This window comes from Caretta caretta, chromosome 20 (genome assembly GCF_965140235.1).
Source record: "Caretta caretta isolate rCarCar2 chromosome 20, rCarCar1.hap1, whole genome shotgun sequence".
Taxonomy (NCBI): domain Eukaryota; kingdom Metazoa; phylum Chordata; order Testudines; family Cheloniidae; genus Caretta; species Caretta caretta.
In genome coordinates, this window is record NC_134225.1 from 8,002,415 (window position 1) to 8,028,596 (window position 26,182).

The window sequence follows — 26,182 nt, forward strand, 5'->3', positions numbered from 1 at the left end:
CCCCTGGAGGAAGTTTGTTGTCTGTATTGTTACAGATATAGTTGCTGACAGGTATTTTGAACTAAATTATCAAAATAGTTGAAATTGATGTGAGTACATTGTGTTATTGTTACAAAATATGCAGAATTTTAAAATATTCTGCACAGAACTTTTAAATTTTTGGTGCAGAATTCCCACAGGCATAAACATCCCTGGTCCTACCTGTAGCGACCCCCAGCTCCAGCACCGTGACACTGCCCAGCAGACAGGAGGGAAAAGCTGGTGCCTATAGCCATCCCAGGGAGGGCAATGAAGGGGACAGCCCTTCCTGCCCACAGTAGCCAGGCAGCTGCCCCCAAGTGATGCCCCAGCTCCCCAGCCTGACCCCACCCAGCCCTTGCTGCCATGGCCTGAGTGTTCTGCACCCACAGCAGGTGGGTTGGAGGCAGCTGGAGCCCTAGCAGAGGCACCCTCTTCCCCTGGTGAACGTGGCCCCAGTCCCTATGCACACGCACGCACACACACACAACCCAACAGCAGGTGTAGGCGGTGTCCTTTATTGCTGGTGTAGGCAGTGGGCAGGATGCCCTGGCATGCATACATGGGCACCATGCTGACTCCCAGCCTGGCATGGGCATTTCCTTAACACACATGATAAGCAGCCATCCCCAACTCCCCATGGCTGGGGGTGCCAGGCAACAGGGGCAATGGCTGGACCATGCAGGCCCTGCCCCCTCCATAGACAGGGCACCCCAAGCATAGCTGCTTCTATAATACGGTGGCACTCTGCTATGACCCTCTTCTTCAGCCCCAGACCCATCCATGGCAGGAGTCACTGCAACCCTCCCTTCACATTCACAGGGGTTCCCTTAAGCTAATACCAGGTGAAGGGCCCCCACCCCCAAACTCTGGGCACTTTTCCTCCCTGCCAGAGCAGCTCAGAAGGGAGCTGCTGGGCCTTGTGCTTTGAGAGGGGATGGGGTGAATTTCCATTGGAGCCTGGAGTCGGGGAGAGTGTCATGGTTTTACCCCCCCCCCTCAAAAAAAATTGGCTTTTTTTCCCTATAACTGAATATTTTATAAACACTGGAAAATCCAGCAATGGAGGACAACATCACATACGTTAAATACCCACATGGAGCAGCCAGTCTTCATGAACATGCATACACAAGCACAAACCACATCCCTACACCACACACACATCCCACCCCCAAAGATATTCACACAAACACCACACTACAGATAAACATACACCCCCCCATGCACAAACGTACACACAAACCACCATTCCCAAACATTCACACGCACCACACACAAACGTCCACCCCACCTCCTCAAATAGAGACACAAACCACACGCCTACACCCTCCCACACACAAATGTACACACACATCCAAACATACACACATGAGCTACACACATCGTACACCCCACACGCACACACATCCAAACGCACACACACATCCTACACTGCACACACCCAAACATGTATACACACCCCCTGCACCAAACATACAGAAGCAAGAAATATAAATAAAGCTGGCCTCTCCAGTACCGGGCTCCCTGGAGGGAAGTTGTGCGGGGGGATTGGGTGCATTTCCATGACGCCCTGCAGTGAGCACCCTCAGGCAGCTGTGCCTGGGCACCTGGCACACTGAAATCAGCGCTGCAGGTGCAGGCTCTGCAAGGCACAGCAGCATCAGGTATCCCAGCAATACCCAGGGAAATGCCAGAGCTGGCTTGGGTGCGAGAGGGCAATTGATGTCTTGAGCTTAGCTTGGGGCCAGTCTGCCCATGTGTTGCACTTTCATGGGATCCATATGGGGAAAGGCACATCCAGGGAATCACCTCCCACTCCCCACCAGCCCTGAGCACCCACCCAGCAGGGCCCCAGCTTGGAGCTCTGTCTGCTAGTGTCCAAGGAGGCTGCACTGCATGGAAGCCAGTGTCTTTGGTGCAGCCTCTGCACTAGCCTCCCCTACTCCGTAATGCAGAGGGTGAAGGTGACAGCCAGTGAGCTGGGGCCTCCAGATCACATCCATGGTTGTGCCTGCTGCTGCTGCTCACATGGGAGGCCTCCCTACCAGGCCTGGCCTGCACAGCAGCCGCAGGGAAAGCTCAGGCTGGAAAGAGCTGGGGGCTTGGCTGCCAACCCCAGGCCCTGGGTTCAGTGCCAGCCAGCTCCAGGGTGGGGCAGAGACTGGGAGGAGACTAAAGATGCCCATGAGAAGCAGCCACAAAGAACTCCAGGCCCCAGTCTCTTGCCTCATGCTGGTCTGTCCACGTGCCATGGGATCCCAGGGCTGCAGCCCATTCTCCCCTCACTGTTCCATCGAGAGCTGCAGCCGAGCAGGATTGGAGGCAGCATCCAGGCTGGGGGAGCCTGGAGTAAAGAGCCTGGAGTATTGTCAGGTTGGGGGAGGATGTAAATGTGGCACCAAGATACTAACTAATGCCATGGCAAGCTGAGCGTGAGATGCCATGACTGGCACAGCCCCTCCTACTCCCTGGCAGGGTGCAGTGGATCGTGGCTTCTGTGTGAAGCAGCCCCCGAGCAGAGCACACATGATGGAGGTCAGGGACCCTTGTCAATACTCTAACCCTATGCAGGGGGGACGCCTCGCCTGGGGTGGTGGGAGGCCAGGAACAGGCCTTAGCCCTAGCTCTCTCCTGGCCCAAGGCTGCCCCCACCCAAGTGGCACGCAGGGTGGCACTTAGTAACAAAACACAGACAGCGAGGCCAGTCCCACAGCAGACCAGACTGAGCCCACTGCAGCCAGAGCCCTGGGGCAGCTCTGACACTCATCTTCCTGAGAACCAAGTCAAACTCCCACCTGCAAGGAAGGCTCCACCTGGGATGCTAGAAGGGGCATCAAAACTCACCACCCTTGGGGGCTGGGAGGCTCCCTGCTGACCAGAAATACATGCCACAGGAGGGATAGGTACATGGTGCTCCTGACCCGCCCCCTGTGCCCCGCCCAGGGCCTGGAGCTGCCTTCCTGACTAGCCTGCAAGAAGCTGCTATTGGCACAGCTGCTGTGGCCTGGGAAGCCCGCTGCCAGGGTCACACAAGCAGTGCCTGCAAACTTCAGCTCCAGCCCAGCCAGGGGACAGGTTCAGGCTCAGAGGCTGATTCTTTGGCTTCTGAAATGCAGAGGAAAGGATGGCGCTGCTCCCCCTGCCCTGTGCGCTCCCTGCACATGGTATTGCCCCAGGGCTGAGAGCCAGGCCAAGGGAATCCCAGGATCCAGGCTCCTCCCAGCCCTGCTCTGTAGCCAGACAGAGCTACTATGTCATCCACAGAGGGCTGAGAGTGACAAACACTGCAGCAGTGAGTGACCCTGAGTGCAGCCCCCCGGCTGGCTCAGCCCCTCATCCATACTGCAGCCCCAGAACCCCAACCTCAGTGGGCTGTCACACACTGCCCTGGTGTCTCCAAGCCTCCATCCATGCTGTGCAAATCAAAAGGCTGCAAGAGCCAAGTGCTACGCAAATTTGGTCACGCTCCAAATGGCTTTGGCTTAATCTCTGGGTTCCTATTAATACTGGGAGCCTGGGCGCATGCTCCTGGGAGCTCGGCGGCCACACCCAGGCGTGCACTGTGTTGGTCTCTCCAGAGCTCCAAGTCCAGAGGGCAGAGTGTGCTGGAGCCCACGAGTGAGCACGAGAACACCTCCTGTACGCTGTACCTGCTGCTCAGGGCCCCTGCTCCTGGGCAGGTTGCTGGATTAAGGCTGACGGCATGAGTCATCGCCTGCTACAGGGCTGGGCCAGGCTCCTGAGTGTGGAGCCCAAATTTCTTTAGCTGAAGCCCCACCATCTGGTGCCTGGCACCTCCCCTGCTGGTGTCAAGGCCCCAGGCTGTGCCCAGCTCCCACCATCTGGCTCATGTTTTGGTGACACTGGAGCCCGGCAGGGGATGTGGACGGTCCCAGGGAGCATAGGGGCAGGGGGAGCCAGGCGCGGTGGTGGAGCAGCCAGGCCACTCACAGGCACACGTTGATCTGCTTGGAGAGCTCTCGCTCTAGGTCCAGGATGAGGGCATCAAAGTCCTTTAGGTTCAGGCGGGGGCTGAAGGGCGCCTCGGGGTCGTCGACCAGGGCAAAGTCCCCCACGAAGACTGTCTGGCTGGGGCCACCCAGCCCCTCCCGCAGGTCCAGCACCTCATTCTCGCTGTCGCTGCCAGCCACCTCGGCATCGTTGACCTCGTGCCCCAGCCCAGCCACCAGCCCGTACTCCTGGCTGCACACGCTCCACTCCCCAGCGTAGCGGTTGGTGGGGGGGCTCTCCAGGCCCCGGGGCCGGTGACGAGCCACCACCTCGCTCTCCATCAGATCCAGCCGCAGTGCAGGGTGACGCCTCTGCCGCAGGCAGCTGGGCTGGGCCCTTTCCCGGCCCCCCACGCCGGGCCCTGTCCTGTCGGGGGCTGGAGAGACAGATCCCAGTTACCGCAGTGCTCTCCTCCCACAGCCAGACCGGCCAATCAGAGGCTGCGATCCCACGGGGAGGAGCCCGGCAGCGCATTGTCCCCCACCCTGCAGCAGGCCCCCAGCGGCGCATTCTCCCCCCCCACCCCGCAGCAGGCCCCCGGCCGCGTGCTCTCCCCTCACCCCCACCAACACCCTGCAGCAGGCCCCCCGGCAACACGCTCTCCCCCCACCCCGCAGCAGGCCCCCGGCAGCGCTCTCCCCCACACCCTGCAGGAGGCCCCTGGCGGCACTCTCCCCACACCCTGCAGGAGGCCCCGCAGCGCGCTCTCCCCACACCCCCAGCTGCGCTCTCCCCACACCCCGCAGCGCGCTCTCCCCACACCCCACAGCGCGCTCTCCCCACACCCCCAGCTGCGCTCTCCCCACACCCCGCAGCGCGCTCTCCCCACACCCCCAGCTGCGCTCTCCCCACACCCCGCAGCGCGCTCTCCCCACACCCCCAGCTGCGCTCTCCCCACACCCCGCAGCGCGCTCTCCCCCCACCCGCAGCGCGCTCTCCCCCCACCCCCAGCTGCGCTCTCCCCCCACCCCGCAGCGCGCTCTCCCCCCACCCCGCAGCGCGCTCTCCCCACACCCCCAGCTGCGCTCTCCCCCCACCCCGCAGCGCGCTCTCCCCCACACCCTGCAGCGCGCTCTCCCCACACCCCGCAGCGCGCTCTCCCCACACCCCGCAGCGCGCTCTCCCCACACCCCGCAGCGCGCTCTCCCCACAGCCCCAGCTGCGCTCTCCCCACACCCCGCAGCGCGCTCTCCCCACACCCCCAGCTGCGCTCTCCCCACACCCCGCAGCGCGCTCTCCCCACACCCCCAGCTGCGCTCTCCCCACACCCCGCAGCGCGCTCTCCCCCCACCCCCAGCTGCGCTCTCCCCCCACCCCGCAGCGCGCTCTCCCCCCACCCCGCAGCGCGCTCTCCCCACACCCCCAGCTGCGCTCTCCCCCCACCCCGCAGCGCGCTCTCCCCCCACCCCGCAGCAGGCCCCCGGCGGCGCTCTCCCCCACACCCTGCAGCGCGCTCTCCCCACACCCCCAGCTGCGCTCTCCCCCCACCCCGCAGCGCGCTCTCCCCCCACCCCGCAGCGCGCTCTCCCCCCACCCCGCAGCAGGCCCCCGGCGGCGCTCTCCCCACACCCCGCAGCAGGCCCCCGGTGGCGCTCTCCCCCCACCCCGCAGCGCGCTCTCCCCCCACCCCGCAGCGCGCTCTCCCCCCACCCCGCAGCGCGCTCTCCCCACACCCCCAGCTGCGCTCTCCCCCCACCCCGCAGCGCGCTCTCCCCCCACCCCGCAGCGCGCTCTCCCCCCACCCCGCAGCGCGCTCTCCCCACACCCCGCAGCGCACTCTCCCCCCACCCCGCAGCGCGCTCTCCCCCCACCCCGCAGCGCGCTCTCCCCCCACCCCGCAGCAGTCCTGCGGCCACACAGTCCCTCCCCTCAGCTGCACTTACCAGGCCAGGCCTGCAGCAGGTAGTGCAGCACCTCAATGTGCCTCTTGAAGTCGACGGCACTGGCGATCTCCTCGCAGTGGGCGTAGCTGCGGGCCCTCTGGCGCCAGGGCTCCTGATTCTGGTTGAGCAGCACTGGCCCGAAGCACACGGCAATGTTCTGGGAGTTCATGCGGTTAAAGTCGTGGAAGGAGGCCACCAAGCTGAGATGGTCCAGCAGCACGGTCAGCGTAGCCTGGGGAGAGGGGAGCGTCAGTCCAGGACCTGGCCCTGCCCCACCCACCCAGTTCTGTGGGCTCAGGATCACCCCGAAAATCCCAGGTTTTTGTACCTCAGAGGTCACAGCCTTAGTCTGTGCCCAGGTGCCAGGCTCCTTGGAGGGAAAGCACCTGACTTGGAGAAGCTGGGGGAAGGAGGGACGGCCCGACACTGAAGCCGAGGTGGCTGGAAGCTAAAGCCAGACAAATTCAGACTAGAAATCAGGCACAAGTGTTTCCCAGGGAGGGGGGTGAACCACTGGCACAAACTCCGGGGGAAGTGGTGGATTCTCCATCTCTTGATGGCTCCAAAGCCAGGCTGGGGCCAGGCTGGGAGATGCTTTAAACACAAGTTACTGGGCTCAATACACAACGTGGGGGTAACTGGGTGACATGTAGGGGCCAGTGCTGCCCAGGAAGTCAGACTGGGTGATCTAATGGTCCTTCCTGGCTGTAAACTCTGCGAATCTTGCTATTTTCTCTGATCTCACTGCGGTGAAACCCCTTGATCCCAAGGGGCAGCCAACCTGGAAAGCTGCCCAGGATCTTAGGTCCCTGCAGCGAGCAGCACCGGCTACATGCCTGGGGCTGTGCCAGGGGAGTACCCAGCCCCCATGTATCCAGCGCTGTCACAGACATGTGCAGCCCACGCGCGCGGCAGGGGCAGCGCCGGCTCCGTGCCGGTGGCAGCGCCCGGCGTGCCCCAGCCCCCACGCGCGCGGCAGGGACAGCGCCGGCTCCGTGCCGGTGGCAGCGCCCGGCGTGCCCAGCCCCCGCGCGCGCGGCAGGGGCAGAGCTGACCACAGCCTCCCATCTAGGAGATGGGGATGTGCCAGTCTATGGGGACATTGTTGCAGCAGCACCAAGCAGCCCCCCGGACAGCTCCAAGGGCACTGTGGCTTGGCTCCACAGCCAGGTCTCCTTTCCTACCTGCCCACACTCCCCTGCTCCGCCCACTGGCAGGCGCTCACCTTCTCAATCTCTGGCAGGCAGTCCAGCAGAGCGACCGTCTCCTCCGCATTCTGCCTGCTGAGCATGTCCTGGGGCGGGCGCTGGGCCATGGCCTCCAACACCACCTCATAAAGGGTCTTGGTGATGAGGGGCGTGGGCAGCTCCCGCAGATAGTCCTTCAGGATCCCTGCAGGAAAAGGCCAAATTCCTGTCAGCTCCTTGGCAGGCTCCTCTCCCAAACTGGTCTCTGCTGGGTCCCACGGCGGGGAGGGCACAGGACTCATGGCACTGAGCAGCCTATAGAAACTACAGGGAGTGCACAGAGAGCCCCGCCTTCTGGGTTCTATCTCTGGGAGGCGAGTGCGGTCTAGTGGCTAGAGCAGAGGGACTAGGAGTCAGGACTCCTGGTTCTACCCCTAGCCCCAGGAGGAGAGTGAGGTCTAGTGGGTTCAGAGAGCCTAAGACCAGAAGGGACCATTATGATCATCTAGTCGGACCTCCTGTATAACAGGCCAGAGAACTTCCCAAAATAATTCTAAGAGCAGAGCTTTTAGAAAACCATCCAATCTGATTTAAAAAATCAGTGATGGAGAATCCACCACGACCCTTTTTCAAATGGTTAATTACTCTCACCACTAAAATATATGCCTTATTTCCAGTCTGAATTAGTCTGCTTCAACTCCCAGCCATTGGATGGGTGTTACAGTTTTCTCTGCTAGATTGAAGATCCCCTTATTAAATATTTCTTTCAAATGTAGGTATTTATAGACGGTGTAAGTCACCCTTTAACCTTCTCTTTGTTAAGCTAAATAAACTGAGCTCCTAAAGTCTATCTCTGTAAGACATATTTTCTAATCCTTCAGTCATTCTCATGGCTCTTCTCTGACCCCTCTCCAATTAATCAACATCCTTCTTGAATTGTGGGCCCCAGAACTGGACACAAGATTCCAGCAGGGTCGCACCGGTGCCAAATACGGAGGTAAAATAACCTCTCTACTCCGGCTCAAGATTCCCCTCTTTATGCATCCAAGGTCTCTTTTGGCCACTGTTCAGCTGATTATCCACCAAGACAACTACCAGATCTTTTTTCAGAGTCCCTGCTTCCCAGGACAGCATCCCTCCATCCTGTGAGTGTGGCCTACAGTCCTTGTTCCTGATGTACACATTTACATTTAGCTAAATTAATACATACATTGTTTGCTTGTGCTGTTTGCCAAGCGATCCAGATCACTCTGTATCAGTGACCTGCCCTCTTCAGTATTTGCCACTCCCCCAACTTTTGTGTCATCTGCAAACTTTATTAGTGATGATTTTATGTTTTCTTTCACCAGGCCATTAATAAAAACATTAAATATCATAGAGCCAAGAATAAGTCCCTGTGGGACACCACTGGAACCACACCTGCTCGATGACAATTCCCCCTTTACAATTACATTTTGAAACTTATCTATCAGTGAGCCACTTTTTAATCCATTTAATGTGTGCTGTTATATTTATACTGTTCTAGCTTTTTAATCAAAATGTCAGGGGGTACCAAGTCAAATGCCTTGCAGAACTCTAAGTATATGACATGTACACTATTACCTTTATCAGCCAAACTTGTATCCTCATCACAAAAAGGTATCAAGTTAGTTGGACCGGATTAGAGTGGGGGTCAGGAGACAGGACTCCTGGGTGCTTTACCTTGCTCTGGGAGACGAATGGGATCTAGTGGGTTGCGGTGAGCCTCCTACTGACTTGCCTGAGCACGTGTGTCGGGGGGCAATCCAGGAGCTGTGCTGGTGCTGCATGGGGGTGAGGAGTGGCTGGGCACTGACCTGTGATGACGTTGATGTCTGGGTACAGCTGTTCAGAGAGCGTCACGGCTGCACTGTCCCTCTCGAAGGCATCACGCAGCTCCTTCTTCACGGCCGCCGAGCCACACAGCCGGTAAAGCCCTACAATCTGGGCACAGGAGGTGCTGTCAGTGGGAGAGCCCATTCCCCACCGCCCCCCGCACTTGTCCCAGGACCCAAGGGGCAGCATGGGGAGGGGACAGGGACACAAAGAGGGAAGACAGCACGGAGCCCATGGCCTGCTGGGATCCGGCCTGCTCAGGAGCCGCGCTCACCGGCTCCTCGCCATGTACCTGCTGTGCGTGTGTTAGCTGCGTGGCATGGGGCTGGAGTGCCAGGTGTCCTGCAGAGCCCACTCCCCCAGTATCGCCTCCCCCACCACTCACCTTCAGTCCCCGCTTCTCGATCTGGGAGACGCATTTCTGGATCAGCAGCGGCACCTTGGTGGCAGTGTTCTCCCTTTCCACCAAGTGACGCAGCTCCACGCCAAAGACCCGTGGCTCCCGGTCACTGGGGCTGCTGGGCATGTCCCACTGCTCCACCAATGTCAGCTTGCAGTAGAGCAGCCCGCGTGGCTCCAGCCGCACTGCCAGCTGCTGGGCCCTGCACCCTGAAGAGCAAAGGGCACCGGCATGTGTCAGACTGGAGCAAGATGTGGACGGTCAGCAAGGGCCAGCTGGGAAACCACAGCATCTGCCCCCTCTTTGTTCTGCCCTATGCCCCCCCACACACACACAGCTCTGTCCATCTGAGCACCATTGGACCCTGCCTTCTGCCCATTTGTATGTGTCCTCCAGAGTCCTGCCCAGCTAAACCCCATGGGGCACTGATCCCTGCCCATCTGTATGTGCCCCCCAGAGCCCTGTACATCTGAGCCCCATTGGACACTGCCCCCTGCCTGGGTGTCACTGCCCCCTCTCAGGCCCTCTCCCCATCACCAGGGCCCCCGTCTCACTGGCTGCTCCCGTTACCTCTGAAGACGTGGGGCAAGACAATGGTGCCATGGCAGCACACACGGTTCCGGCAGGTAGCCAGGTCCCAGGAGAAGACAATGACCTTGAGGTGTCGGGTGCCCTCCAATTCCAAGTTGAAGGTGTGGTTGAGGCTGAGGAAGGTGGCTGTCCAGGGCAGCAGGGCCGTGCGCGCCTTGGGGGCTGCATCCACCTGCAGGACGCAGAACACCTCCCTGGACTCAGCCTTTGGGGGCTTAAGGTCCCCCACACCGTACAGATGGACACTGACTAGGCCCGAGATAGGCTGCACACAGCGCGGCTGTTCCAAGGGGCTGTAGGGCTGGAAGGCATCCACGTCCAGCCTGGCCCCAGGCTCATGCCCCTCTGGCCCGGGACAGGCACGCTTGTCCGCCTTGGCCAGCAGCTCAGGGGAGTCACCATCACTCAGGTAGCCGCCCTTGCTGGCTGCCTTGGCACGGTGCGGGCCCTGTTGGGATGCCACACTGCTGTCCAGGTGGTAGCGGCTGATTACATTCCCCGGCTCCTTGCGGGCATCCCTGGGTGAGGTGCTGCCACTGCCCTCAGGCTCCTGCCCCCGGGGCTGGGCACTACGCAGGCTCAGCTTCCTCCTCAGCTCCGGCAGCTTCTTCATCTTCAGGGACAGGCGGCGCACGGTGCCCGGGGACTTCACCCTGCCCAGGGAGCGCCCCTTCTTGGAGACGCTGGGGCTCAGCGGGGGGGATGGGCCAGCCAACCCCACAGCCGCGCTCAAACATGAAATCGGCAACTTCCCTGGGGGGAGAGACCTGATGAGACGCGCACCTCAGCCACAGTGGACACTGGCATGCATGGGGAAAGGGAGCCCCTTAATCTGGGGCATGGAAGGGAAGGGCCATTACAGGGAGGAGGGCCTGTGGGACCCAGAGCAGCCAAGACTGACTTGCTGGGGATGGAGAGAGTGGTTGATCCCACACAGGGAACCAGGCTGCAGTGGGGATGCAGACGCAGGGACAGGGACCTGGGGGGGGGGGGCTCTATGGAAAGAGGGGGACCCCACGGGATCAGGTGTCCCATTGGGGGGGGCATGAGAGGGGAGGGGCTCATGAGATCAGGGTGGGGCTGCCACCAGAAGATGGTGGGGCCACGTGGAAGCAGCTCTGTCTCATGTTTCTGCCATGCTGTTCAACCCAGAACACACCCTGTTAGCACCACACCCCTCACCATAGGCCAGTGTCCTGCCGGCACCCATCTCCTCGCCTCGGCCCACTGGCCCAGCTGGGGTAGGTGCATTCTGTGAGCTGGGGCTCTCCACTTGCCTGGCGATGCTCCTGGGGGGCCCTTCATCACCTGGCTCTGCCCTGCTGGGCCTGCCCTTGTCCCTGTCAGATTCCCGGCTCCCTGTGCCACTGCCCCACTTCCTCCAGGAGCTGCCAGGCTCGGTGCCTTGCCTGACACCTACAACGTCCTCATCTTCAGGGATGGGGTTGTACCAGATCTCCCCTTCGCTGCCCGCGGCGCCCACCTCCTTCAACTCTGTGCTGGTGCTGGGGGCCAACTCCTCCGGGCCCTGGGCCTTGCCAGAGGAGAGGATCCAGTGGCGGCTGCTCCTCTCCAGGTTCTGCAAGTAGGCGCCGTGACTGGCACACCTCACACCACTGCCAGAGGCGCAGAGCTCCACATAACTGCACATCGACTCAGCCTCCTCATCACCAGGGGCCAGGCTGGGCTGAGGGGCTGGGGTCGCCAGGGCCAGGCTGGGCAGAGGGGTGGGGGGCACTGGGGCTGGGGGGCTCTCCACAAGCCATGCCTCATCCTCAATGGTTGGCCCCCCTGTGTGGGTGGGTGAGAACAGCTCCTGGGGCCGCAGAGGGCACTGGGGGTCCTCATCAGTCTCTCGACCACAGGCAACTGGCCCTACGCCTTCACCCTCATCCTGCAGCTCTGCGGAGGCCGTGGGGCTGGCAGGCACCTTCCTGCTGTAAGAGCTACATGGCACATCCCGGATGCCACATGAGAACCTGGCCCAGCTCTGCTTCCTGGACACGGTAATGGCTGCCCCTCTCCGACAGCTCCCATCGTGGTCATGAGATGCTGGCTCTGGCCCAAGGACTGGCTCCAGCTCCATGGGAGAGTCCAGCATCCTTGAGGGGCGCTCTGTGGGGAACAGGAAATGTGAGCTGAGGGTTAATATCAGAACATGCCCAGTGCACACACACGCCATACCTAGTGCACACCCAGCATATACACACACATACCATACCCAGTGCACACACAGCCAGTATGTACCCAACATATACACACACATAGCCAGCAAACACCCAGTGGTGCACACCTAGTACACCACACCACAAACCTCTTAATGCCAACGGACAAGGGGGTGCAGAGGGGTCACTGGACTCTCCTGATTCTGGTGTATACATTCTGGTTCACCAAAGCATATTGTGGGAGGTCTCAAATAAAAGCTGGTGTCACACTGGTCAGTAATATCGTTGTGAAATGTACCTACAGATACTATGTAAAGAGTTATGTAGATATACTGAAAATATACTCAAGACTGTGTCTAGAGACTTGGCACCAGCAAAGGAAAAGAACAGGTTTCTCTCCAACAAGAAATGTTTCTCTATCTGGAAGTTTGCACATAAATTAAGTATTGTATGCTTCACAGTGGGTGCCTTATCCCCAGTCTGGACTGAAAGCAAATGAAGGACTGTAAGAATTTCAAAAGAACCTAAATAGGAAGAACAAAGCAGCTGGGGGGTGAGAGACACCTTATCGGCAGGTAAACATCAAAGGGTTGAGCCACTGTGTTTTGGAGGCAAAGATACCCAGGCACCCTTCACTGAGGAAGAAAAAGGACAACACTTTTGTTTCATGGAAAAGGGATAGGAGTGTGGTTGAGGCTGGTATGGGTTGGTGAGGGGGTATGGCCATGCAGGCTGATGCTTGTGTGGGTTGTGTGGGATGGGAACATGGCAATGCGTTGTTGGGACTGGTGTGGGTTGTATGGGAACAAGCATGGGGCATGGCCTATGGGACCGGAGTGTGGCCACGCAGGCTGAGGCTGCTGTGGGCTGTAGAGGAGGAGGTGTGGCCTGTGGGATAGGGGCTCAGGCTGGCACAGGTGGTATGAGAGAGGGCATGACCCATGGGATAGGGTTGTGGCCATGCATTGCTGCGGGAGACAGTGTCTAAATTAGCTGTTACCACTTAAGAAAGAAATCTTGGAGTCATCATTTATAGTCCTCTGAAAACATCTGCCCAAAGTGCAGCAGCAGTCAAAAAAGCGAACAGAGTATTTTGAACCATTAGGAAAGAGATAGATAATAAGACAGTAAATATCATAATGCCATTGGATAAATCCATTGTATGCCCACACCTTGTCACCACATCCCAAAAACATATATTAGAATTGGAAAAGGTACAGAGAAGGACAACAGATGACACAAATTTGGGGGAGTGGTAAGTAATGAAAAGGTCACTGATTCAGATCACTTGGTAAACTGGGCACAAGCAAACAATACGTGTTTTAATACAATTAAGTGTAAATGTGTACAACTGGGAGCAAATACTGTAATACTCACAGGACAGGGGCTCTATCCTGGGAAGTAGTGACTCTGAAAAAGATGTGGGAGTCATGGTGGATAATCAGCAGAACATGCGCTCCCAGTGTGAGACTGGGGTCAAAAGAGCTAATGTGATCCTGGGCTGCATAAACTGGGGAATCTCACGTAGGAGCAGAGAGGTTGTTTTACCTCTGTATTTGGCACTGGTGCAACCACTGCTGGAATCCTGTGTCCAGTTCTGGTGCCCACAATTCATGAAGGATGTTTATAAACTGGAGCAGGTTCAGAGAAGATCCATGAGCATGATTAAAGGATTAGAAGTATGCCTAATAGTGATAGACTCAAGGAGCTCAATCTATTTATCTTAACAAAGAGAAGATTAAGGGGTGACTTGATCACAGTCTATGAGCACCTACATGGGAAAGAAATATTTAATACTGGGATCTTCAGTGTAGCAGAGAAATGTCTAACATGATCCAATGGCTGGAGGTTGAAGCGAGACAAATTCAGACTGGAAAATAAGGTGTAGATTTTTAACAGTGAGAGTTATTAACCATCGGAACAATTTTACCAAGGGTGGTGAGTTCTCCATCACTGACAATTTTTAAATCAGACTGGATGTTTTTCTAAAAGATCTGCTCTGGGAATTGTTTTGGGGAAGTCCTCTGGCCTGTGTCATACAGGAGGTGAGGCTAGATGATCACACTGGTCCCTTCTAGCCTTAGAATCTATGAAAAAACAAAATGATGAGGGGAATGGAACAGCTTCCAGACAAGGAGAGATTAAGAAGACTTGGACTGCTCAGCTTAGAAAAGAGACAACTAAGGGGGGATGTGATAGAGGTCTATAAAATCATGACTGGTGTGGAGAAAGCGAGTAAAGAAATATTATTGACCCCTTCACATAAGAGAAGAACCAGGGATCATCCAATGAAATTAATAGGCAGCAGGATTAAGACTAACGTAAGGCAGTACTTCACACCATGCACAGTCAATGTGTGGAACTCATTGCTATGGGTGTTGTGAAGGCCAAAAGTATAACTGGGTTCAAAAAAGAATGAGATAAATTCATGGAGGATACGTCTATCAATGGCTATTCGCCAAGATGGGCAGGGATGCAACCCCTTGTCCTGTGTCTCTAACCTTCTGTATGTCAGAAGCTGGGACTGGATGACAGGAATGGATCATTCGATAGTTGTCCTGTTCTGTTCATTTTCCACTGAAGCATCTGGCACCAACCGCTCAGACCAGACACTGAGCTGGATGGACCATTGGTCCGATCCAACATGGACGTTTTTATGTTATGGGGGAGGCAGCTCTGGACATTCCTTGCTCAGGATGTGCATTGCTGAGGAGAGGGATGGGCTGTCTGTGACCTCTGCTCGAGGGGGGCTGTTTCCTGCAGGGGCCTGAGCCCAACCCTTGCAAAGTGGAGTCCTCCCCCAAGTCCTTTGCCACAGCCTCAGCACTGGCCCTCAGCCTCCTGGGCCTGGCTGCCCCAGCATGTGCAGCAGGGCTGACAGAGGCGTCATTGTGGGAGCGCTGGCTGGGCAGGCGGGGAGCTCCCAGCACACACAGCTGCTCACAGCCCCTGCCAAGTTGGATTTCCTGTTGTTTACTGCCTGGCTGTCAGGGCAGTGCTCCCTCCTCCCAGCCTGGCCTAGCCTGGCCCCGCAGCGTAGGGACACAGGGCCCTTTGCAGAACGGGGCCCACCCGCTATGTACAGCCCCCGCCTCCCACAGCCTCCTCCTGGGAACGAGCCCATAGACCAGCATCACATGGGCACACCAAACGTGGGACTGCAGAGAAGTGGAGACCTCCACTGTTTCCCTCCCCACAAATGCACATACCCTGCTCCTCTCCCCCGCACACTCCATTGCCCCATACCTCCTTCCCACTCCTTGCTCCCTCCCACACACATTGCCCCCCCAACCCCCTGCTCCCCACACATCCTCCCCGCTCCCCCCACACGCACCCTGCTCCCCCCACACATGCACCCTACTCCCCATCTACACGCCACCCTGTTCCTCCCACACACGCATCCCTCTCTCCACTCACAGACACCCTGCTCCCCACTCACAGTCACCCTGCTCTTTCCACACACGCACCCCTCTCTCCACTCAGAGACACCCTGCTCCTCACTTCCTCCCACACATCCCCTACTCTACCCCACACTCCCTACTCCCCGTTTCCAACACACACACACCCTGTTGCTTGCTGGCCTCACACTGTGGCTTCTCCACACACCCCCACACAGACCCCGTTCCCCTACACACACACACCCAGCTCCTTGCTCCCCACCCACACCCTGCTCCCCCTACACACGCCAACGCTCCCCACTCCCCTGACACACAGACCCCACTGCCCCCTCACATCTTCCCCACTCCCCCACGCAGACACCCTCATCATAGAATATCAGGGTTGGAAGGGACCTCAGGAGATCATCTAGTCCAACCCCCTGCTCAAAGCAGGACCAATCCCCAATTTTTGCCCCAGATCCCTAAATGGCCCCCTCAAGGATTGAGCTCACAATCCTGGGTTTAGCAGGCCAATGCTCAAACCACTGAGCTCTCCCCCCCTTGTTACCCTCCCCAACACACACCTCATTGCTCCCTTACACCATGTCTGCTCCTCGCTCACCACCACACCCCACTCCCCCCACAGACCACTGCCTCTCACATCTTCTCCGCTCCTTGCTCCCCCCGCCCCACTCCTTGCTACCCTCCCCTCCCACACACATGTGCACCACATTACTGTCCCCCCCACATCCTCCCTGCTCCTCACACACATGCACACCTGCCTCCCCCTCCCACACACACGTGTGCACCCCACTCCCGACACCCACACACCCCCATTCCTTGGCACACCTGCTGGAGCTGGGCGAGATCTCTACCCACAGATGCTGGGGAGCTGAGGGGCAGGATGAAGCTGGTTGAATCACAGGGGACCAGAGTGGGGGGAGTGGAGAACAAGAAGGAGCCAAGGGTGGGTTTACAGGGGGGCAGTGGAGATTGGCCAATTGCTGTGGCAGGAGGACGGCTTAACGGCCATTGGCTGGAGGGGTTGATGTGGGTGTCAAAATCCAACCCAGAATCCCCCCATTTGAGAGGTGGGAGATTTCCCCAGACTCCTAGGGCCCAGGACCCTACAAAAAGGGCAGTATGTGTGCCCCACCCAGCATGGACCCCGCAGAAGGGCGGACCCATGCCAGTCAGGTTCAATCCCCCAGAGCTCCTGGGCAATGGGGCTGCTGGATCTGAGCGGGGGGACAGGTGGGGCGGGGGAAACGGGTTCTGGGGCTGCACGGGGGGAAGGGAGACCAGAGCTGGGTCTGCACAAAGGGGACAGGCGAGCCTGGAGCCACTGCATCTGTATGGGGAGATGGGAGGAGCTGGGGCCACTGGGATGGGGGGAGGCATGGGGTGATGGGTGGGGATGGAGCCATTGGGACCACACAGGAGACGGGTGAGGGCGGGGGCAGCTGGGTCTGCACGGGGGGACTGTGGCCGTTGGGTCTGAATGGGTGGGGAGCAGGTAGGGCTGGGACGATGGGGTTGACGCCACTGGAGAGTACTGTGTAGTGTCAGGGGGATCGGAGCTGGGGCCTCTCATGGGAATGGGAGGGGCTCGGAAGCGGGGCTGGGGCCGCTCAGTGGGGTAGGTAAGTCTGGGACCATTGGGTCAGCGTGGAGTGGGGGGTGGACCTGGAGCAGGGCTACGGTCACTGGAGTGGGGGAAGCGGGTCTGGGACCATGGGGGATGAGTGGGGCTGGGGCAGGGGCTGCTGCGTCTTTGTGGGGGGAGTGGGGCTGGGGCTGCTGGGTCTTTGCAGAGGGAGCAGGGCTGAGGCTGCTGAGAGGCCGGGGGGAGCAGGGCTGGGCCCACTGGGTGGCACCCCAGTGAGTTGACTCCACTAGCCCTGCAGAGGCACAAGGACCAACAGTCAATCAGGGAAAAGAATCATCACCATGTGACTGGGGTGACAGCACAGGAAATAATGCCCCGAATCTCCCGCTCACAGGGTTGACCCAGTGACTTGATCCTGAGAACGGCAGGGCTCCAGGATCAGGTTGGGCCAGAGGGCGCTGGCTAAGGGACACTCCCCAATGGCAGGGAGAGTGACCTGCCGTGAGGCAGCTCCTTGCCTCCTGACCTCACTGTGCCAGCGCCCCAAACCTGCCAACAGCAGGACACCCCCAGATCTCCAGAGTCCCAGCCCAGCGCCTCGTCCCCAAGGCCAGCCAGCCTCTCACATCAGCGCTTCTGAGCAGCCACCCTCCACTACTAACCCAATTCCATCCTTCCCGGTGCAAGAGCTACCTCCTCTGCAGCATTGTACCCTTGCCTACCAGGGCCCAGTCTGACCTTCCCTCCCTGGCCCACGGCCCTTCGTCCGTTCCCTCTGTGGCTGGACATGGTCATTGATTCACCCCAGTGGCCTCTCCCTGCTCTTCTCCAGGCTTGCCCTGCATCCTGCTGCCCTCTCTCCTGAGAGCTAATCTGTAGGAACACAGAGAGGAGTCCAGAGGAGGGGGCGTGGAGTCACTGGTGAGTGCCCCCTCACCTGTGCTGAGAGTGCAGGGACACAGGGACAGGCAAAAGACTGGCCCTTTGCCCCAGCCCCTGTTGCCTCACATGGGCCAGGATCACTGGAGGTGATACCCCGATGCACAACTGCAGGGCTGCCTGTGCACCAGGATGGCATCCAAGGGTACGTGTGGCCAAGCACCAGCAGCAAGGACGGGACACAGTCTCAGCCCATGGGAGGCGGCAGGAGACCTGGCTTGTGGATGCTGCTAGGTCAGAGATGAGTGCCAGCGTGGAGCCCTGAAGGCCTAGACCGTGGCTGTTCTGTGCCTCAGAGGTGCTTGTCCTCAGGCCGGGCAAACCATGCCATGGCCACAAGCTCTCCTCCAGGTGAGGGAGCCCCACATACTGCTTTGCAACCCCTCCTCAGCCATGCACTGCTCACGGCCACACAGGGGGCTGGTGGGGACCGTACTGCTCCTGTGAGCTGTGGTGGGCGGAAAGAGCTGAGGACTCCCTGCATCATGCAGGACAGGCAGTCCAGGGAGCATCTTCCTTCTCCCAGTGGCTGCATGCAGAGAGTGAATGGAACCAGTGGACAACTGGACCTGGGTGGACTCTGCAGGAGATTTGCAATTTCCCATCACCACCCACAGAAGGCAGCCTGCTAAGGACCAAACAGCCCACATGGATGCATTTCCTTGGCCCTTGGCTGTCAGCGTGGCCTTTTCTGCTGAACCACAAGGCTGCATAGCAAGGGCAGGACAATTCCGGGAGCTGATCTAGCAAAGGGAATTGCCAAATCACTGATTGCAGGCTGTTCTCCATCACAAACTCACCAGGAACCTACACCTGCTCTGACTGCAGGAAGCCACTCGTCCTGGACTCCTGTCAGAGGCTTCTTGCTGGGTCACTCTCTCACCCCTTTGCTGTCTCCTCACAGTCTTGGTGGGGGCTGGCTCTGGCATGAACAATTCCTGCCTCTGAATATTAAAGAAACTGGATCCTTGTGGGTGGAGGGGAAGAATTCTTTCTAGCATCTCCAGCCTCCTTGGTCACTAAGAACACATCACACTGGCTCTGTGCACACTATGGGCTTTCCCTCTGGAACATCCTGCAGGTGCTCCCGGTAGCAGCGACAGCTCATCATGCAGCATGCACTCTGTCCCACCCAGATCCTCTCAGATCAAGGGTGCAAAGTTTCAGTCCATCTGTCAGGTGCCGGGGCAATCCCCTGGGGCAGCCTCAGCCACAGAGCTACCAAATGGGGAGTGGAGGGGACGGAGTTTTGCCTTTTCCCTACTGAGCCAGACTGGCCCAAACTCACAGGGGACTGGTTTTGTTGCAGTGACCCAACTGCATACCCAGGTGTCTGGGGTCAGAACTGGCTCCAGCCAAGCTCAGCTCTGGCTATGGCCCTTGGGGGCCTCAGGTGCTGTTTGTGCTCTGGCAGCACTGGGCCCCATTGCCATGTGACATATCCTGGTCCAGCACAGCCCCGTCAGCTACAGCTGCTATGTCTAGGGCCCGACCAAATTTACGGCCGTGAAAAACACATCACAGACTGTGAAATCTGGTCTCCCCCATGAAATCTGGTCTTTTGTGCACTTTCACCCTACACTATACAGATTTCACAGGGGAAGACCAGCATTTCTCAAAATGGGGGTCCTGACTCAAAAGTGGGTTATGGGGGGCGGGGGTCGCAAGGTTATTGTAGGGGGGTCACGGTATTGCCACCCTTACTTCTATGCTGTCTTCAGAGCGGGGTGGCCAGAGAGCAGCAGCTCCTGGCCAGGCACCCAGCTCTGAAGTCAGCGCCCTGCCAGCAGCGGCGCCGAAGTAAGAGTGGCAATCCCATACCACACCACCCTCGCTTCTGTGCAGCTGCCTTCAGACCTGGGTCAGGACCCCTACAGATACAACACTGCTACATTTCAGATTTAAATATCTGAAATCATATTTATGATTTTTAAAATCCTATGACTGTGAAATTGACCAAAATGGACGGTGAATTTGGTAGGGCCCTAGCTATGACTATCTGATTCCTGTCTGTCAGGCTGGTGTGGCTCTGTGGTCTCCTGGCTCCCCCTTCCTCTCTGATAGATCCTCAGGGAACTCTCCTCCTCCCCTTGAGGTGGGGGTCCCTCCCAGCTCCATTCTTAGTCCCATCTCTCGGGGGCCTCAGCTGCTTTGACTTTCTTCTCTGCTGGTGACTCACAGATTTGCCTCCCTCCAACTGCACTCCCCTCCCAGCCCTCCTGGATCCCTTTGGCAGGGTGCTGCCATGAGCTGAGACTCACTGTGGCCCAAACCCACCTCCTAAACCACTCCCACACTTTCCTCTGTCTGGGGGTGCCGCTCAAGCCCATCATCTAGTCCCTGTCTCTGAGCCGGCCACTCCCCTGACCCATCCATCCGGCCACTGCTTCTTTCTTCGCAGCCTCTCCCAGTCCCTGGCCTGTGCTTCCTGCCTGCACGGCCAGTGCTCCCATCCAGCCCTAATCATCACAACTCTGGCCACAAGGCTGGCACCCCAACCCCACCCCATTCAGAGAGTCTGTGACCAGAAGGGACCAGTGTGATCACCTAGTCTGACTTCCTGTAGAACACAGGCCGGAGACCCACAATAGTTCCTAGAGCAGATCTATTACAAAAACATCCAATCTGGATTCACAACAAGCTCATCGTCCCACAGCATCCCAAACCCCAGCGCTCAAAGCTTAGTGAGTTTGGCCCCAAAACTACGAGATCGGCTCCAAACTGATGGCAGCATCTCAGCCAGCCAGTGCAGGGGTGGAACATTTGCCTCCTGGAGCTGGGTCCATTTGGGGTCATGGTTCCAGCCTTTCTCCCCCACCACCAGGGCCAGAAACTCCCTGTTTTTGTAATGAAAGCTGCCAATTTTCCCAAATCCCAGGACTCCAGGAGCTGAGGCTTTGGGACACTCAGCATAGTACAAGTGTAACCCACACACCTTCTGGGTGTGGTGTTCTGTCCCATCTAGTGGCACCAAGACCACTCAGAGAGAGGTCCCCAATTCAATCCTGCCTGCCGACGACAGGGGTCCGTTGGCGTTACAAGCGGGGGCTCATCCAGGATTCCAGCTGGGAAGCCTCTGAAGTTTGGGATGTGCTTCCTCAGCTAGGGGAAGTACGTAACCCACACACCTCCTGGGTGTGGTCTTCTGTCCCATCCAGTGGCACTGAGACCACTTAGTGAGAGAGATTAATGAGTCTGCTCTACAGCCTTAGCTAACATCCAGTTGGCTTTTAGCTCACACAGTAGAGGTTCATGCACTAAGCTCCAGAGGTCCTGGGTTACACAAGACTTCTGTCACACTGGGAGATTTGGCCTGGCTATTTGCCTCCCCATCCCTCCACTAGGTCCCCTCCTCCACCCACCCGCTCAGCCCCCACCACCCAACCTTTGCTCAGTGCCTCCAGCACTGCTGGGCCACGTCCCCCAGAACCCCCTTGGCACTCACACCCAGACCCCCCCCCGCCCCCAACAGCTCCCAGACAAAACCCACTCATCCCCCTCCTTACCCACTCACTCCCCAGGCCACAGCGCACAGAGACCTGCCAGCCCATAGCAGCCCAGACACACACACTGGGATCCTGACGGGCCACGGTCGGTGCTGGAGTCTGTGCTAAAACAAACCACAACCGAACCCCGGCGCAGCTGGGAGGAGGCAGCTCGCACTGCCCCGTGCTGGGGATTGCAGGGCAGCTGGGTGGCGGGGAGCGGCTGGGTCTGAGCCCTCCCCGCTGGGGTGGGAAGGGTCTGGGTTTGCCCAGGGAAGCCGGAGTCCCCGGGCAGTCTAGTCCTCTTGCCCCGGCGGGCGGCTGTGGGGGCGCTGGTTGGCTCCTGCCCCTTCCCCTCCCAGCCCTCCCCCCGCATTCTTTCCTTCCCTCCTTCTGCCTTTTTAGGAGCGAGGCGACTGGTGGGGCTCAGCGCCGCCCCCCTGCCCCTCCGATCCCAGCTCCCCTGGCGCCCCCAATGGCGGGGGGGCCCTGCAGCCCCAGCTCCGGGCGGCCCGACGAGGACTGGCCGGGACGGGACGGGACGGGGCGCGCGAAGGGCGCTAGCCCCCCTCGGAGCCCCGCTGGCTCAGCCCCTGCTCGGCGGGGCGCTCCGCTCCCCCCGAGCATCCTCGGGCCGGGCCCTTCTGCGCTGAGAGCCAAGTCCCCGGCTGCAGCGGCGCCCCAACCCGCCCTGCCCGGGAGCCCCTTCTCGCCCCGGGGCTCCTGCAGCCCGGATCCGCGGCGGGCAGCCCCGGCCGCGACGCCGGACCAGCCGCCCCGCGCTCCTCAGCCTCAGGACGGTTCCACTTGGGCGCTCCCCCGATGCTCTGAGCCGCGCATCCCTGCCCCGCCCGCGCCCCGAGCGTACCTCGCTCCTTCGCATCCGACTTCTTCCCGGGAAGCTTCTCTTTGCCCCGCAGCCTGGAGAACGTCCTCCGCAGCAGGAGCTCGGCCATGGCGCACAAGACCGGCGGGACGGGGGGGCTCCTCACGCTGCCAGGCTGCCCCCGCTGCCCAGGGGTCGCCCGCCGACGTCCGCCCGCTGCTGCCCCGCCATCCCGCGGCTCGGCCTCGGGCAGGAGGCCACAGGAAACGAATTCCAGGAATGCTTTCCCCAAACTCGGCCGGGCTCGGCCCCCAGCCGGAGCCAGAGCAGGAGCTGCTGGGAGCTGTAGTTTCCTGGCCCCGGAGCTCGCGCGAGCTCGCCACTTGGCTTCGTTCCCCGGGGTCCGAGCTGGGAAGAGCCCGCCAGAGTGATGCGTCCGCCCCCGGCCGAGCAACGGGCCGTTCCCGAGGCCAAACACCACACGAGGAGGGGGAGGGGGGCAGTGAGCGCCAGGCTACTGCCCTTCCGTGGGAGCGGGGGCTCTAGAATAGGGGGTGGGGGCTCTGGAGGGGGCGGGCTTTGGGGAGCGCTGGGGGTGGATCTGTGGAATACACGTGGGGGCTCTAGGGAGCGCACGAGGGGACTCTGGAATGTGGGTGGGGCTCCGGGGAGCATAGACGGGGTGGGGGCTCTGGAATATGAGGTGGGGGCTCTGGAATACAGAGATGGAGGCTCTGGGGAGCGCTGAAGGGGATGGGGGCTGTGCAATGCAGGTGTGGGTACTGGAGCACAGAGGGAGTGGGGGGCTCTCGAATATAGAGGTGGGGGTTCTGGGGATCTCTGCCACATAGGGGGCTGCTTTTGGTTGTTGTTGGGGGTTATTTTTTTACTCTTTTCTGCTTGTTTTAACTCAGCCATACACAGGACACCCAGCCCTCTGGGCACTAGCGAGCTCCTTGGAGGGCTCCAAGCTGCAGGCTCCCTCAGCCTGCCATTGCAGGGGGAAGGGGGATCTTTCCCGAGGAGAGTTCTGCTCCCAAGCGCCGAATTTTCTTTGAAGTAAATAGAAGTTGGCAAAAACAAACCCACACCAAAGTGTTTTAAACTATAATGAAATAAATCTTTCCCCCACCACCCCAGGTCACCAACTCTCCCTCCAATGCAATCTGCCCACAGAGCCACATTCCTGCAGAGCATCCATCCCCCAGACAGGCCCTAGTGCCCAAAGGAGCCCTGTTCCTGCAGGGCACTCCCTGGCCAGGCCCCAGTACCCCACGGAGCCCTGTTCCTGAAGAGCATCCCCCAGTCAGGCCCAAGTTTATTGCCAGTTTGAATGACTCATTTCAGCTTCCAGCCATTGGATCTCATTATGCCTGATTAAAGACCCTCTAAAATCAGAGACTTTTTCCTCACATAGGTACTTCTAGATCTTGATTCAGTCATCCTTAACGTTCTCTTCGAGCAACTAAACAGACTGAGCTCCATTAATCTCACTGTACAGGCAGTTTTCCTGACCTCAGATTTTTCTGGTGCATTTTCCTAGAGCCCTTTCCCCCATTTCAAATCCCATGTTGTGATGGGGACTCCAGAACTGGGTGCACTATTCAGTAACGGCCTCTCTAGTGTTGTGTACGTCTAATGTTCCCAACTCCATGAGTGTGTGAGCCACTAGCGGGCACTAGTCCTACCATATTTCACCTGTTCACCCTGCTGACCTGATGCCAGATCTTTGCAAAAATCCCACTAATTTTGGAATTTCAGGATCCAGACCCCTGCCTGTTTTTGATAGGGAGGGATTGACCCAGATACTGCCTGCCTTGCTCCAGTGAGATCAGGACAGCAAACCGTACTGCTGCCTCAAGGGTCATCACTCTAAAGAGCAGAAATAACTGTCCATGCAGAGAAGGAGGTATTCTCTGTAGCTGAAGGGCGCCTGGACCTGGTGAGCTTCCTGACATAGGATGAGCCCTCCCCACAGTCTCTCTGACCAGCGTCCAGAACCACTGGCCAGCATGGGGGTTCATCACCTATTGATGCCCCAGCTGCCACCGCTGCTCCGGCTCTGTACGAGGTGAGTGCACGCTCCTTAGCAAAGCACGTACGGCTTTCTCACAGCAACAGGCTGCTGCCAACATGTGCCCCACCACCTCCTGTGGCCTGCACCAGCCTCTTCTAGCCAAAATGAGAGTTACCTGAAAGGGCTGACAAGGGAGGGGGACAATTGTACTGGGAACTCGAGTTCAGGGACCCTCCAAAATGTCTGTACCTGGGGAGAAATGGGAGAGAGGCGCCACAGCAAAGATGATGTACTGGAGCCCCAAATTTCTCTCAACGGACCTCTGCACTAAGGACAGTGTTTGACACAGGTCCTGTTCTGTGTTGGATCCATGCCTCACCACTGGTTGGAAGAAAGGCTGCGCACTGAAATCTGGAGTATGCCGCACCAGACCCAATTCATTTGCCTGAATTCATTTGCTGAGCTAACACCACTGGTGGGCGGGGGGGCCAGAAAGGAGAGCCGAGCTCTCCCGCAGTGTTCACAGAGCGACTCTGCTTACTGCGGCAGTAGGACCCATGAGATGTGCTCCCAGATGTCTGCACAATACGTGTGGCAGCAGCGCAGCTGCCAGGTGTTATGGCAACTGGATGGTCTGCAGCATGGCCCCTCTCCCTCATGATTGGCTCATCCCAGGGATGTAATTGGGTGGGGCAGGGGTCACTCGAGTTAACACACCCCTAGAGTCACAAAGTCAGCATTCCCATCTGGGTCATACATTCGGAGAGTCCAACGCCAGCAGGGACCATTGTGATCATCCAGCCTGACATCCTGTGTAACACAGGCCAGAGAACATCCCCAAATTAATTCCTAGAGCAGAGCTTTTAGAAAACCATCCAATCTTGATTTTAAAATTGCCAGTAATGGAGAATCCACCACAATCCTTAGTAAACTGTTCCACTGGTTAATTACCCTCCTGGTTAAAAATTTACATCTTATTTCCAGTCTGAATTTGTCTAGTTTTAATTTCCAGCCATTGGGCCATATTATGCATTTCTCTGCAAGACTGAAGTGACCATTATTAAATATTTGTTCCCCACTTAGGTACTTATAGACTGTGATCAAGTCACCCCTTAACCTTCTCTTTGTTAAGCCATATAGGTTGAGCTCTATCACTATAAGGCATGTTTTCTAATCCTTTAATTATTCTCATGGCTCTTCTCTGAACCCTCCAATTTATCATCAAGGCTACGTTTTAGTCATGGCTATTGTTAGTAAAAGTCATGGACAGGTCATGGGCAATAAAGAAAAATTCACAACTTCTGCTCTATACCCCTGTCTAAATCTTGGGAGGGGGCAGCCTGGGGCCAACATGGGCGCTGGGGGGATGGCCCAGGGGGTGATGTAGATGATGGGGGGGGTGGCCCGGGATCCCCGCTGCTGCTGGGGGGGTGGGGGGGTGGGCAGCACCGCATGGCCCAGGACTCCCAGTGGTGCTGAGTCAGGACAGTTGGTGGGGCTGGCAGGCTCCCTATCTTGTGCCACGCTTCCCTGAAAGCGGAGACATTCCCCTCCCTCAGATCCAAGGTGGAGTCGTGGCCAGGCGGCTCTGTGCACTGCCTCCACCGCGAGCGCCATGTCTGCAGCTCCCATTGGCCAGGCCACGCCTCCACCTAGGAGCTCAGAGATGTTGCCGCTTCCAGGGAGTCCCCCCCCTCCCCAAAGTAAGCACCTTCCAGAGCCTTCATCCCCTCCCGTGCCCCATTCCCCATCCCTGAGCCCCCTCCTAAACCCAAACTCCTCCTGCTGCTGGGGGGGGGGGCGCGCGGCAGTGGACTGAG

General features: G+C 58.5%; 1 protein-coding gene across 1 annotated transcript; it reads right to left on the minus strand.

Moving 5' to 3' along the window:
- Positions 1–520: 520 nt before the first annotated feature.
- Positions 521–22,869, minus strand: SYDE1 (synapse defective Rho GTPase activating protein 1). The gene is made up of 8 exons (XM_048834202.2): positions 22,388–22,869; positions 11,127–12,059; positions 9,924–10,697; positions 9,339–9,562; positions 8,935–9,061; positions 7,138–7,304; positions 5,913–6,144; positions 521–4,405 (listed from the first exon to the last, which is right to left on the minus strand). The coding sequence occupies exons 1-8, from the start codon at positions 22,473–22,475 to the stop codon at positions 3,966–3,968; spliced, it is 2,985 nt and encodes a 994-aa protein (XP_048690159.2). The 5' UTR covers positions 22,476–22,869; the 3' UTR covers positions 521–3,965.
- Between the last annotated feature and the right edge of the window lie 3,313 nt (positions 22,870–26,182).